The sequence below is a fragment of the Microtus ochrogaster genome, chromosome 17, assembly GCF_000317375.1.
Source record: "Microtus ochrogaster isolate Prairie Vole_2 chromosome 17, MicOch1.0, whole genome shotgun sequence".
Taxonomy (NCBI): Eukaryota; Metazoa; Chordata; class Mammalia; order Rodentia; family Cricetidae; genus Microtus; species Microtus ochrogaster.
In genome coordinates, this window is record NC_022019.1 from 13,532,423 (window position 1) to 13,546,972 (window position 14,550).

At 52.2% G+C, this 14,550-nt stretch overlaps 1 protein-coding gene across 1 annotated transcript in view; it reads right to left on the reverse strand.

Annotated features, from left to right (window-relative positions):
* Nucleotides 1-1,215: 1,215 nt before the first annotated feature.
* The window catches only part of Kif13b (kinesin family member 13B), a 150,105-nt gene continuing 136,770 nt past the window's right edge, over nt 1,216-14,550 (reverse strand). Inside the window, exons 37-39 of the mRNA XM_013349264.2 lie at nt 10,780-10,842; nt 7,535-8,294; nt 1,216-4,493 (exon numbers count right to left, since the gene is read on the reverse strand). Of these exons, the coding sequence (XP_013204718.1) occupies nt 4,228-4,493; nt 7,535-8,294; nt 10,780-10,842 (1,089 nt within the window). The 3' untranslated portion in view covers nt 1,216-4,227. The remainder of the gene's footprint in view (nt 4,494-7,534; nt 8,295-10,779; nt 10,843-14,550) is intronic.

A 14,550-nucleotide genomic window follows, 5' to 3' on the forward strand; every position in this document is an offset into this window, starting at 1 on the left:
GCAAGGACCACGTCCCAGCCCTTCCTGTCCCACAGGCAGATCCATTGACCCTCCCTCCTTAGAAGACTGAGAACAACCAAGTCTCCCTTTATGGGATGGTATATAGCTCAGCCTACCTCATGGGTCTGCACAGTTTGGCCCTAGCTCCTATTTCAACTTAAGCCTGAGTCTCCTCAGCCTGGGCACATGCACTACATGGCTAAGCATCTCCCTGGTGTACCCCCTCCTCTCTGCATCCAAGAGTGGCTTCCTCAGCCCCTCCAGGCCCTGGCGCTGGCCACACTCCAGGCTCAGGATTGATGCACACGTTCCTTGAGTAACTCAGTAAGCAAAGAGTGGATCAAGTGTGACAGCCACTAGAGCCCATGCCAGGGCTTGGTACAGCCTAGACTCCTCCTGCTCCTGCCAGGTAACAGCAGCCTAGGAAAGATGATGTATCCACCCCACCCCTCACCCATCCAAGGCTGGATCAGTTCCATTCAGAATCCTGCCTCATCTTTCACAGGACTGCCCCTGGCTGCCACACTCCTGTCCCTCTTGGCAGAGCTTATGTCTGAGAATAACTCTGCCGCACTTGGGAATACAAACAAGCCCTGTGCAGACAGAGCTGCCTGTGGCTGTGGCCACTTTCCCTCAGGCCTCCAGGTGGCCTTGACCCTGCATTCCCAGGACATTCTACTTACAAGAGTTGGGCAGAATGATGCACTGCCAGGGAGAAAAACACAGCAAGTCCTGTCTGCTGAAAATGGCACTCCAGGGGAAGCAGAGGCGTCCTGGTAAGCAGGCCTAAAGTCAGGTTCCACAGCCCAAAGGGACTTGATCCACCCCTGCTGGCCAGCCACAGCCCTAATTGATGCCTCTTTCCTAAAAGAGCTGTTCCAGGGTATGTCCATGTCTGCAGCAGTAGAAGGGCTCTTTGCTCTCTAGTTGAGTCCAGAGTGGGGCCTATCCCACAGGCTGAAGCAGATGGTGACAGCCCTGCCTGACAGCTGAGGACCCGCCCATCCACACTGCCACCTGTGCTTAGCTAGCCCTGAAGCCCGGTTACTTCCAAATCTATGGAGCACATAAGTCTGTGTCCTGGTGCCTGCTGCTCTTTGAACTCCTCTTGTCCATCTTGAAAAGCCCTGGGACCAGCACCAAGGGACAGAACAGTGAGCAAAGCCCGAGGTGAGGGTAGAGAAGAACAGCTAGGACTGACCTCAGACATAAGCAAGAAACCATCTGGCTTTATTTAGAAGCTGTTGGTCACTTGATAGAAAGGCATTTATGGTACAAAATTACAGTAGTTTGGTTCATCGTACAACATAAATCATCACCTTTACTATTCATTACAGAGTCTTTGGATTTTTAATTCCCATTTAATATGCACCAAATCACTGTAATCCTGGAATCAACATCACTTCATGTGAGCTCGTATTTATATGATCCACACACCCGTGCTGTTCCCAACTCTCCCACACCATGGATATCCACAGCCCACCAGGAAGGCACCACAGATTTTAAGAGAAAGATGCTTTGGGTAGTGTCTGGGGCTGGAAGCACAGGCTAGACACTGGCCCCAAGGAAGGCACTAGAGATGGCCCTATAGTCTCGACCTGAGGTGGCCTGGGCCTTGAGGCACAAGAAGCTTCAAATCACCCTCCATGCACAACACACCGCATACACAGGCAGCTTGGGCAGGTAGGTTAATGCTGTGTGAGCCACTCACCTGCTTCCCACATGGAGCCTCTAAGGTATGAGAAGTGGTGGGGAAGACCACAGATGTGGAGACACCATCTATATCTCTGCAGCTCCTCAGGGGCCATGTCCCTAACCCCAACCCAGAAACAATGGCCCTCTGCCCCTTAGTCCTGGGCCCCAACTACACACCCACTACCTGATATTTTAGCAACCATGACCCCTGTACATCACCACTTTCCAGCTGCAAGTTAGTGTCGGCCTGCTCCAGAAAGGCATTGAGTAACAGATCGAGGCTGCAGCTGGCCCGTGTGGCCTCATCTAGTATAGCCCAGTCAGTAGGGGACATGAGGGTGCAGCAAGCCCTGCAGGCCTGCAAAGACCTAGGCTCCATCTCTTCAGACCCACCCTGAAGCACTAGCTTTCCTGCGGCTACCTCCCTACCCTCACAGCAGACACATACACAGGGTCCTCTCAGCTGCAGGGACGGCTCATAAGAAACACCCATGAAGATAAACTTGCCAGCATAAGGCTCCAAACTTCACTCCCATTAAAGGCGTGAAGCACCAAGGTACATGAGAGCGAGGAGCGCCCTTACAAAACACAGCCCCACAGTTGGGTCCCAGCGCCAACCACTTGAGGGCGGAGCAGTCCTGGCCGTGTTTGGGCCAGCTACCTAGGAAGCTGGAGCTCTTCACCTGAAGGCTGTACTGCAGGGCCCCGTGGGAATGGTGCTTTTCAGCAGCTTGGGAGTGGGGAGGGCTGGGGAACCTCAGATCCAAGGAGCTGGGAGGAAAGTGGGCTGGAAGGAGAGAAGGTCCCAGAACCACCAGACAACAGCTGGTCGAGCTGGATCACTCAGGACTTGCACTGCTCTGGAGAGCCCCAGCTAACAAGATGAAGTCAGCAGTCCCTTTACATCCTGTTTTAGTGACAGATGGCATAATGTCCCTTCCCCCAGCATAACAATACTGGCCTTATGCCTACAGGAACTGCTCTCCCTAGCACACACTGCATGGCCGCCCCAGAGGGAGGAGGTACTCTGGGATTCTGGCCCCTTCAGAGAATGACTGCACTGCTCTCTGGGGGACACCATGGACGCTGACTGGACAAAACCTCTAACTGAAACACAATTGAGAACTTCTGTGCTGGCCCCAAGAACAAGCCAGGCAGAACTGGCAGTGCTAACTCAGCAACACACATCTAGAGGGGATCCCCAAAATGCCAGCTGAAAGGGCCACTAAACCCATTCCCCAACAAAAGCCTTCTGGGGGTGGTTCTTAAGGGTCAGAGAGTTTGAGGCCAGCCTGTTCTACAAAGTTCCAGGATAACCAGGACTGTTATGCAAAGAAACCCTGTCTCGAAAAATCAAAGACTCTGAGGGTCAAAACTTACAACAAGCTGCCAAGAATAACTTCCATTCTGAGCTGAAGAACAGGGCAGACCCTGGGACAACAGGACTGGGTGGCTTCGATCTGCCTGCTCAGCTCACACACACACATTCCAGGGAGGAGGTGGTCATGTCCTGGGCTCTACCCTGACTGCAGCATATATCCAAGGAAGGAAAATGGAGGGCAGTTCTCCCCTCACCGCTGCCTGCCCAGCTGGTGGCCCACAGGTGTATTCAGGGTTTAGGAACTGCCCTGAGTCAAACACTATCCAGCTGTTTCCTGAAACAAGGTACTAAGGGCTTGAGCTGTGTCAAGCCCCTGGGCCTGCCTTCACCCAGGTGACAATAAGGCCATGGTGTATCTGCAATCTAGCAACAGAAGAGTGGCTTCATCTGCTGGCCCCCTCCAGCCACCCTCCAAAAGGCTGCAGGCTCCAAGCAGTCAGAGGCAGTGAGTGCAAGGTGGGCCCTAGGCAGATAAGCTGGGACAGGCAGCGGCTGTGGGTCACTGATTATTTCAGCTTTTGAAAAGAATAAATTAAATAAATACAGTTCAAGCATCCTGTTAGGGAATGAATAGCCAAAAGGAGAGACTTTCTGGTGTAAAGACTGGACACCAGCCAAGATGACTCCCAGCAACCCCGTGTGCCACGCAGAAGGATGGACATGGGTTAGGGAGACTGATGCACAGAGAGCGGTGCGGGCTGCTCCCCGGGCACAAGAGGGAACTCCTGTCTATGGAGGGGCAAGACACTAGTTGGGGTCATTATTTAAATTAAGACATTAGTAAAGTCAGCAGAATAAGGAAAAGGGGAGCCCAACAAACCTGGCTGGGACCCCCCCCCCCATTTCAAGCAGGCAGGGAGGAACTGGCCTGACTCTAGCCCTGCCAGCCAACAACCATCCCTCAAAGTCTCTGGGCTCCCAAAACCTTCCACCCCAGCTGGAGAAGCGCAGCTGAGGAGCCTCTGCCTTCATCAAGTAGAGGAAGAAATGCAGCTCCAGATTCCCAGGGAGGACGGAGAACCAGGTTGCCCACCATCCCTGCATCGTGCAAAAAGCATTCATGGCCCTGCTCCCATGGAAAGGGCGTCCTCCAGGGAGGTACCAGAAGGTCTCCCCCTTCCCATCAGTGTCCACCAGGAGTGGGGTGTAATTCAGCTGGCCCAGGACTTCCGGTTCTCAGGATTCTTGTGGCTCCTGTCGCCCTTGGCCAATGCAGCTGTCAGTGAGGCCAGGTTGGTGGCAGAGCCCGAGATGGTAGCACTCCTGCGGGCCTCTGGGGCTCCCTGAGGCTGGAGCCCTGCACTGCGCCTGCGCCCAGGGCCTGTAGCCCTGCGGACTCGGCCTGGTCTCACCAGCAGCCCATAGCCAGGGCTGCACTTGAAATACTGCTTCCCGCCGATGGAGCCATCATTCTTTCCTGTGGGAAAAGGAGGATGTGTCACGGAAGCGCCATGTTACCTTCCTCACTGCCCAACATGCCCACCCCCATGCCACCACCCAACCCAGAAAACAGATGGTTCAGTGAGCCTAGAGCAGAGCAGCAGCCTCTCAAGACAGCAAACAGTGGCACCAGGGACCCACAGACCCTTAGCCCTGTGCTCTCAAGCATGAGATAATAAGCCTTGGAAAGAGACCTGCTGAGGACTGGGGAGGCCACCAAGGCAGAGCTGGCTCTTGCTCCTCCAGGAGCACCAGTCCCTTTCCTGAGAACGCAAACGTAAGCTTAGGAGGGCAGGTGACCCAGGTTCATCCAAGAAGCTGGCAAAATCATGGCAGAGTGTGTCAGCAGATGCCACACAGTAGGCTGGCAGATGCCACACTGGGCTGTCAAGAACTGTAGGAGCGACAACTTCCTCTGACAGGTGAGTAGGGGATGTGAGAGGAAGACGGAGTAGACAGGGAAGAGCCCACTCAGGAGCCATGGTAACCAGGTTATCTTTCTTTTAGTGCCTGCCTTGCCTGCTCATCTCTGGGAAGTAGCCAGGGCCTGCAGTGGTCGCTCTGCCTCTCTTCAGACATCCTCACACATAACCCTTTTGGTCACTGCCACAATCTCTTAACTGGCTACCTCTCACCCCAGCTCCGCCTCATCTGGTCTCAGCTAAGGGCCCAGCTGGCTGCATGCAGACCACAGCTCAGTCCAGGCGTGACTCCCCAGTTGGGCCTCCAGAGCACCTAGCATGGATCATGTGAGACAGGGTCCTTCCCTGATTTCCTGACGTGCAGCTCTCTGGCCCTTCGTGACCTGTTCTGACGTCACACACTATCTGTCACCTTGACACTCCTCCCAAATGATCCCCCTTTGACCATCTGTCCCTGGCTGCAGCTTCTACACATCTTCCCCAACCCTGACCACTGTTCACCACACCTCCCACAACCTTACCCACAATCCTCTCCAGCCCATACAACTGCCACTCCTCACAGTAAACTTCCTGTTCCCATTACTCCCCATGTATATTCTGAAAGAAGTGATCTTTTCAAGCCCTTACCAAAGTGCACGAACTCCCACAAAACCCTTAGATGCAGGCACCAGGCACCCCTCAGGCCTCAGAGCCGTCTTCCTGCTGGTCCTCACACACAGGGAGATGGGTCACACTCAGGAGCGCTGCCATGCTGCCCTGCCCGACCGTGATGGCAGCAGCCTTCCCAGCTCTGCTTCCTGCGTCCTTTGTTTCTCTGAATAGCTCGTGGCATTCCTGACAGCTGCCCTCCTCCTTTCTCAGCACACTTCTTTCCCTCACAGCTTGTTCCCATCAGAATCTTATTCCTGTAGCATTTTCCCCTCTGCACAGTTAAAAGTCAAGTGGGGGATGGCGCTCACCATCATGATGGTGAATTTGAACCTAGCACAGCGATGTGAACAAAAGCATGTGCTTAGGTAGCTCCTGTTGGTAAATTTTTTACTAATTCTCTTTAATGCTGGAGTTCAGCTGCAGACACAAGACACAAGGTTCTTCCTGAATCCCCCTTTGCACTTTGCAAAAAGCAGATCTGAAATTTTTCCCAGCCGTGCTGCAGCTATCATCCTGAGCCACTTCCAATCAAGCTTTTCTGTGTCAGATTATTTTTAAAGACAGTGACTTCAAAGGAAGCATTTGGCTCAGGGACGAGGGTATCATTTTGGCCTGCGCCTGCAGTTAGGAATGAATGGGCCTATGAGGTCACAGGCTGGTGGAGAGACAGTAGGGCCTAGTGCTGGGCTCTGAGAGTGCCCTCCTAAAGGCTGGAGTCCACCCTGGCAAAAACTGCTAGCTCTGAGTGTCCAGACAGTGGCAGGGAGCCAGCTCTCTCGGGTGGCAGCCTGGGCAGTTATTGCTGCAGGAGCAGGTGGACTGCACATCTCAGCCACAGTGTCCCTGCAGTCCAAACGCTGCACTCTCATCTCTCCCTGCCCAGACCAAGGAACTCTCTGTGCTCCAAAAGGGAGAAGATGCTCACACCTGGCCCTCCAGCACTGCGAGGGGGCCACCACTCTGGAAACCATCTGCCCTCTGCACACGCTCAACTCTAAGCGAGAGAGATGGACCCCTGTGTCCATGTGGCTGTCCTCAGCCTACTCTGAGAGCAGCCTAAGAGCACAGACATCCATGAAGCAGAGCTCAGCCATAAACAGGAAGGAGCTGCAATGGCCCCACCACAGAAGGGGACCCTGGCTACACATTAGGAAAGAAGCCAAGCCCAGATCATGGCCTCCCATAAACTTGCAGACAAAAAGCAGATTAGCTGTAACCCAGGACTGGGACATGAGATTTCCCTGGGAGGTGACAAGTATGTGACAATACAGAGCCCAGTGATGGTGGCCAGCTCAGCAGGTATGCTCAAAAGCACTGAACTGCAGGTTTCACTGGCGCAGGTGAGAAATGAGTACCCAATAAAGTCTGGCCTGCATCTGCAACAGGGATGGAAGGGCCTGAGAGGCCAGGGTGCTGGGCCCCTAGAATCTACTCCTGAGGGAGAAAACAGCACTGGGAAATGTCTGGATAGAAGTCTGGCAAGTGATTCTTTAGGACCTCCCCTGCTTTCTGACCACTTCTGAGCTCTGCAGTTGACCCTGAGAGTCAAGAGTCCTCAACACTCCACCTCCCCTGGAGCAACCAGCTCAGGCAAGTGCCCTGGAGTCTCAAGAGCACTGAATGCAGCCTGGGGTGGTACTACAGCCACTTTACAGAGAATGCTGGGCGTGGTGGCAACCAGCTATAGCCCAGGTAATGGTGAGGCTACAGCAAGAGGATTGTTGGGCCCAAGTCTTTCTGAACCAGTCTCGGCCACACAGCCAGATTTAAAAGCATTACACCAAGTTCATAGTGGTTTTCGGTGACCCTTGGGTCTCCGATGTTTTAGAGACCTTAGACATGCTAGCATTGGTTTATGAAGGGTCAGGGGGCTTGAAGAGAGTGACTGATGTCACTGGGCACATCCCAGGGGCACGTTCAGCAGGAGCACCCACAGCCCACTCACCTGAAGGCAGGTCCAGCTCCACACCAATCCATGTCCCCTCCTGGAAGTCAGTGGGTCCAATGTACCTCACGATGCCGGTCTTGCTGGTGCCCACAACAACATACTCTCCCTCCTTGAGCCACTCAGGGACTTCGCTGGCCTCCTCAGAGTCAGATGTCACTTCTAGCCTCCCCAGGGCTTGTCCCCCAGCATGGCTGGGCTCTTCTGAAGCCAGTGGGTCCTCCTCAGCTCCAGAAGAGGCACCCCCCAGCATGCCTGTGAAGGACTTAAGCTCTGAGGTCCGCACTTTCCGGATTCTGAATGGGGATGTGGGTACAGTAGACGTAGGTTCAGAAAGAAGGGGTGGTCTGGGAACCTCCAGCTCTATGCTTTGAGAAGCTGTGGCAGGCAGTACCTGGGGCTCTTCCAGGGCAGGTGGATGGCTCTTAGAACAGGAGAGGAAAGCCACCTCAGGCTCTGGGGTGACCTGACTCAGGGCAGGGGGAGACCCAGGTGTCTGGTTGCCAGGGCCTGTGGTGTCCAGGCCTAGGGTGAATGTTTCTGACAGGGTGGCAGTGGAGACGCTGTGGGAAAAGTAGCCACTGGAAGCTTCACTCAAGGGACTGGGGGGGCCATCTTGCCCTTCTGCGGGCTGAGTAACCACCATGGTACATGGCGAGGAAGACACTTTGACAGGTTTGTCACAGATCTTTACTGCAGGGGCCGCCATCTGCACCACAGACTCCAAAGCCCCACCAGGCACTGGGCTGCCTCCTTGAGCCTGCAGAAGGGCAAAAGTTATACTGAGGAGAGTTGAAAAAGGCCTTCCCACCCAATCAAAGCACAGGCCAGCTCTACCAGTTCTATGTTGAAGCCTGGGTAGGAGCTGTTCCAGGCTGAGGGACAGCACACACCTGAAGGAAACATAGCCAGAGCTTGCCTTGGCCCCGGAGCCAAATGCCAGGTGAGGCCTGAGCTATATACCTGTGTTCAGGAGTGGCCGAGCAACGTGGTACAAGCCCTGCTGCATTTGTAGTTCATCTTCCACAGAGATGTTCATCCCTGCACTCGGGGGCAGGGTAGGATGACACACAGCAAGGCTCCTTGTTCCAGGGAGCACGAAGCAGTACACACTTAACTTCACTATGCCTGTCCCAGCTTTCCTGGTCTCAGGAAACTGTTCCCATGGAAGCAGACAACTTCACCCACCACTGTTCGCACAGTGAGACAGAAACACACACTAAAGAGGGCAAAGGAGCACTTTTCTCTGGTCAAATCCAAAGGATGACCTCACCAGAGGATCTGAAAGTGCTTTAGCAAGCAATGCAGGCACCAGGAGGCACTGACCTCAGACAGTGCTGGGTGGGGTGCTCAGGCTGGGAGTCAAGGACAAGGAGGGGACCCAGGACTCCTGTGGCCATGACTCTTTCTCTAGGAGCTGGCTTCCCTGGCTGTCGGTGTAGGGGCTGGGGGCCTCTAATCCTGGGACATTGGTCAGGGTTTCTCACAAGCAAGGACAAAGCCAGGGGCAATGGCCTTTCACATCTCTGTCCAAGTTACCAGATGGAAGAGACAGACAAAGCTAACATGTTGCAGTAATGGCAGGGCACCTGCTAGGCCCAGTGTTTGGGAAGTGAGTGTAGGACGCTCTTTTAGATAACTGAGGCTGCCTGAGGGAGCAGAGCACCAACTCCCAATTCTGTACCCACATGCCAGGGACAACGGTGGGAAGGAAACAAGGTGGGAGGCTGCGCAGGGAAAGGGAAGCTGCATCTCAATATTTATGTACAGCTGTGGTCACTTTCCAATTGAAATACAGGATTTATTTGAACTGGGAAGCAGCTAAGATCTATACGTCTCTTCCAGTTTCTTGGCTTAACGCAGCAGTCTGATAAATCATGCATTTTCCCGTGAATTGTCATTTATATTCCTGCTTCCAGAAGCCTTCGCTGCCCACAAGGCGCCCTTTCTGGAGAGGGAATTAACGGCACCTCTCGAGATTAACAGCCCATTTTTGTGATGGGGCTCTCACTGAAAACTTACTCAATCTAGCAGATCAATAACTGTCATCGCCATAAATATGCTGAGAGATTAAGCAATCCTTCAATCATTTTTATTCCGCAACTTAGACATGCTTTATTTATTCTTTCCTACTCTAGTTAGCTACTGCTGGATGTGGGGAGTGGAATACACAGCTACAAAAGAATCTGGACATGTCCTGTGGCTTTGAGAAAGGGCCCTTTCCACGCTCACCCCCAGTTCCATCCAGGCTGCTCTGGCCATAGAGAAGCATGAAGGAGAGGCACAGACAGCCTCAGGTGGCTGGTGTCCCACTTGATTCACTGTGGGAAGCAGGCTGCAGGAACTATAGACACAGTCATTTACAGTAAGGCCAAGGGAAGTTGAAGTGCTTGCCCACGTTCCCCAACGAAGGGACAAAACAGTGATGGCACAGACCAAAGACAGTAGAAGGGGAGACGATATACTTGCCGCCTACCATGCCAGCACCTCGCGAGCAGTTCCTCATGGCTGAAGGTGATCTGTCACTTGCAACCTAACTGCTGCCTCTGGAATGTCCAGAGGTCGTGAGGCCATGAGGATGAAGGTGGCCTTGCCAGTGAGAGTCCTGCTCTTGTTCAAAACTGTCCACACAACAAACGACTGTGCTCCCAGGGGAAGGGACTCCTTGGGAGGGCTAGGACACCAGGAAGGCACTGGAGTGACAGGGCACTTTCAAAATGGGATGCTGCCTGAAGGGGGACTTTTCCTGTTTGCTGTTGACTGAATGAGTAAACTTCCCCTGTGAAGACACGGCATCTCCCGAGACTGGAGGCGTGGGGGAGGTGGACAAGGGAGGCCTACTGTTCACGGGACGGTGAGTGCTACCATAAGGGATGGTTTCCTCCCAGCTTAGCATCAGTCTTCACACAGATATCATGAACCAGAATGAAATGTAAAACTGAGAATTAAGCAAATGCTCACAAGAAGATGGTTCTGTTTATAGAAATCCCCTCTGCCTAGCAGTGAGCTATTAAAGCACAGACTACATTAGCAGTCAAGCACCAAAGACTTTAGCAATCATATGATTAGCAGGTTGAAAATAGCCAAGTGTAACAAGGAGCCTGTGCAGGGAGAAGACAGTGACCTACATTGTAGTTAATTATCAAAGTGAGAAGCAAAGGGGGAAAGGCAGGTGTGGACAAATAGATCCTAGCTAGTGTCAGGGCCACCTCTGCAAGTGGAACAGCCCCAACCTGGTGACTCACCTCCTCTGTCCTCGTTGCCCGGGCATCTGAGAAGGTAGGCTGCACCAAGATTCGGGGCACAGGCTGAGGAGACAAGTGCATGAGTGAGAGACCCACAAAGGGCACAGGGGCACAGGAGTCACTAGGAGACATCACAACACTCAGGAACTCCAGCACACTCCTACCAATTAGGCTTATGGGTTCCAGGGTCCACACCACAAGAGAAAGGAACCCAGTGAAGGCTTGCCCCAGCCAGAGACAAGACATACATACAAGTGTCATGCTGCTCTGTGGTCACAGACACATGCTGACCAAGGATAGACTGTTTAAGTGCAAGTCTCTACACGGAGTAACTGGGGCAGGAGTCAGGAGCTGGGAGACAACCTGAGCGCACTCAGAGCACGTAACATGTCACAGGACTGAGAAGGAAGGAAGCCTCTCTCGCTGGAGCACCAAGCAGACAAGGACATATGGGCAGCCTTGGGCATCCCAGACTAACCAAGCTAGGGAAAGAGAAGTCACCTGACTCCTAGCAGAGCAAGCAGAAGACAGCCAAGAATTAGAGAGAGCCTCGCTGACCATGCAGTGCAGACTGATAGGAAAGACAGCTGCAGTCAAGCAGATATAGCAGTAAGAAAATTCGGGGAGAAGAGCTCAAAAGAGGGGGTGAAACATCTCAGCAGAAGACTTCTTGACTTACAAACACGTGATTCAAGGAGCATTAGAGGAAAGCTGAGAATCTGGGTAAAAGCGTAAAGTCAGAAGGAGGAAGCAGGAGCCAGGTTCATCTTGCAGTGAGTTCAGCAGTATGGGACAAAGAGGTAGACAGCAGCGTGAAGGTCTCTGGAAGAAACCAGGAACCCACCATTTCTGCCTCCAGCACTTGCCAATTCTGGCTTCCGTGTCCCCTTCCCCAGCTCTGCTCAGGAACAACAACTAGGCAGGGGGCACAGCATGGGCTGCCCTCTCCCTGTTCAGTGGCCACAGCTCTACTACGACTCATGTCACCATTCTGACCCAGAAAGGTTGAAGTATTTACCAGAGGGCCCCAGGGAGGAAAAGCCAGGGGTATGGCAACTGCTCGCTGCTCAGACAGCAGAAACGTAAACTAACCAAGCCCCCATTCAGTTCCTTCTGGTTCCCAGGATCACGGCCCTGAGAATTCTGTGTAGTTCTGACTGTGAGACAGGGCCTTCAGGCCTAAGCATGACTGTCCACCTTCTCTCATTCGCAAATGACTCACACACATGTACACACACACACATTTTGGCAAAGGTGACACTATAGCCACATGGGTCACAGGGCTACTTTTACCCACTGAAAGTGATGGGATGGCCTCAAGAAGGTGCCGAGGAGAATGCAGACAGGAGCAGGATGGAAGGACGAGGGTAGGCAGAGGAACGAGTTAGGAGCATATGTGGCTGAGAGAGTGGACACGAGAGGGTGTCCTGTAGCAGCAGGGCCACTGTCATGCAGTTCAAAGAGCCTGAACTCCAAGACTCCCTGCCTCCTCCTCCATGCCTCGACTATAAGAAAAGTTCTTGGTTTTAGCACCACCTCCACAGCCCCCAGCCCCCAACCACACTTGGGGCAGCTGCACTCAGAGTGGAGTCATCTTCTGTGTGTACCCGCACTCCACCTCTGAGTCCAGGAGACCTGATGCTGCCTCTATTCTTACCCCGCAGATCAAAGTCCACACAAACAGGAAGGTTTTCAGGGCGTGTTTCTTACTCAAGACAGTACAAGGTTTATTTCCCATGCTCAGACTACAAGATTCAGTTGGGTCTGACTGGAAATATATGAGATTTGGGGAATTGTCCCTCTGAGGTGGAAACTGCCACCACTAGAGCATGAAAACGTAGAAGCCTAGCAGGATGGGACAGTGGTCACTAGCACAGACATTTGCTGATGTCACAGTGAGCGTGGAAGGACGCTCAGACTCCTCATGACTCAGCAACTGTAAGTTCCAGTGGCTCACTAACAAAACAGCTGCAGGAATTAGCAGACTGAGCCCTGGTTCTGATGTGTTACCATTCCCGCAGACTCTCAAGGTCTCGATGTCCGCAGCATTTTCTCATTAGGGAGTGGCAATCTGGTGGTGATGGGGGTGGGGGTTGTAAGCAAGTGACTAAAATGAAGCATGTGGAAGGGATACCAGGATGGAAGGATCTAAGGCTGAGGGGATGCAGAGGAGAAGGGACCGTGGGAACATGCAGGGCCAGCCTGAGCAGCATGGCGGACAGCAGGGATGGGACTATGTATAAGGCACCTCCTATTCATCTCCCCAGGAGAAGTTACTCCTTCTGGGTCTTGAGAAGCTCTGGCAGAGGAAGAGGGTCAGCGCTGTAGGAAAGTCTGTGAGTGCACAAAAGGCAGCTGCTCTCCAAATGGGGCCAGTGAGAAGAGTGCTTGGAGAGACTGGTTAGAAAGGGAAGACATTCAGTGTGAGGGGATCAATTAAGACGTCGTTTCAGTGTCTCTATGGAGAGCAAAGGGCCTGAACTGAGGCAAGAAGGCAGAGTCACAGAAATGAGCACTCAGGCTCAGGAGGGAGATGTATGGAGGCTGGAAAAGTCAGACCCAGTACCCAGGCTGAGAGGAACTGTGTGCATCCAGACATGAGGGCACAGTGGGCAGGGCTGAGCCTCCCATGTGAGACAATGGCCTGTGATGAATGCAGCGGTCACTGTAAGGGTACCAGATCCATCTACAAACTACACTGGACCTTATGTGAGCCACTGCCCCTTCCCACACCATAGCTTCACCCTTCGAGCTCAACTGTTTGCATCTTAATGCTCTTTTCCATATTCCCTGCACAGACATTGCCTCTATTTCAGGAGCTCAAAACATTTTAGATCGTAAGTTCATTAATCCTTATGACACATCTGGTAACTATTAATAAAAATGACTGCAAAGTATTTCACAACCATAAATATTAAGAAGTCCCACAAGAAGGCTGAATACAATGATCTGTTTCCCACTCCAGAACCAGGGCTCAGGCATAGCCTACTGCCGAAAGCACCGTAGCTGGATTGAGTTGGTGACCCAAAGGAGCCTGTGCATGGCCTGCTGCACACTGCTGAGACCCAACAGAGCCCTGTTCAGCCACCACAGCCTGGCAGTGTTTCCGGGAAGTGGTAACAGTCATTTCTAAGATCACAGATCGCCCTCAAAGTGTCAATCCTGGCTTGATGAACACCACTCCCTTCCCCATGCCACACACACACGTTGGGCACTGCCTGTGCCTCTGTCTACGGAGCTCAGAAGGAACATCTTGCCCTCTACTCTTAGAAGGGCATCAACGAGTTTGCTGTCTTTGTGTTTTCTCAACAAATAAACATGTACATCAGTTACTTCACAAACAGCACAGAGAATGAAACAGAGACCGTGGGGAAAGATCTTCATAAATTTTAGCATAAGGCCAGGTAAAAAGAACAAGAGGTTGGCCAAAGGAAAAATTAATTACTTTAAACTTATTGAATATTGAATTTTCAGATGCATTTTCCTTATCTATAAACCTTTTCTAAGGTTTACCTACTACCCTCAATTTAATCAAAATGGTGCCTAACTATAACACTCAGCTTGCATTTTAATAAATATTAATCAATGATCTAAGTACAAGTAGGGATTAGTTTTATAAGAGTTGTAAATTGTATTTTTTCTTGCAAATAATCAGAAGCCAACAGCTCACCTTCCTGATAGTATGAGGAAAGCTTAAGCAAACAAAGCCAGACGTTGGGCTTTAGAAACATCTAGCTTTTAAAGATTCTGATGAGAAAAAAAAAAAAAAAA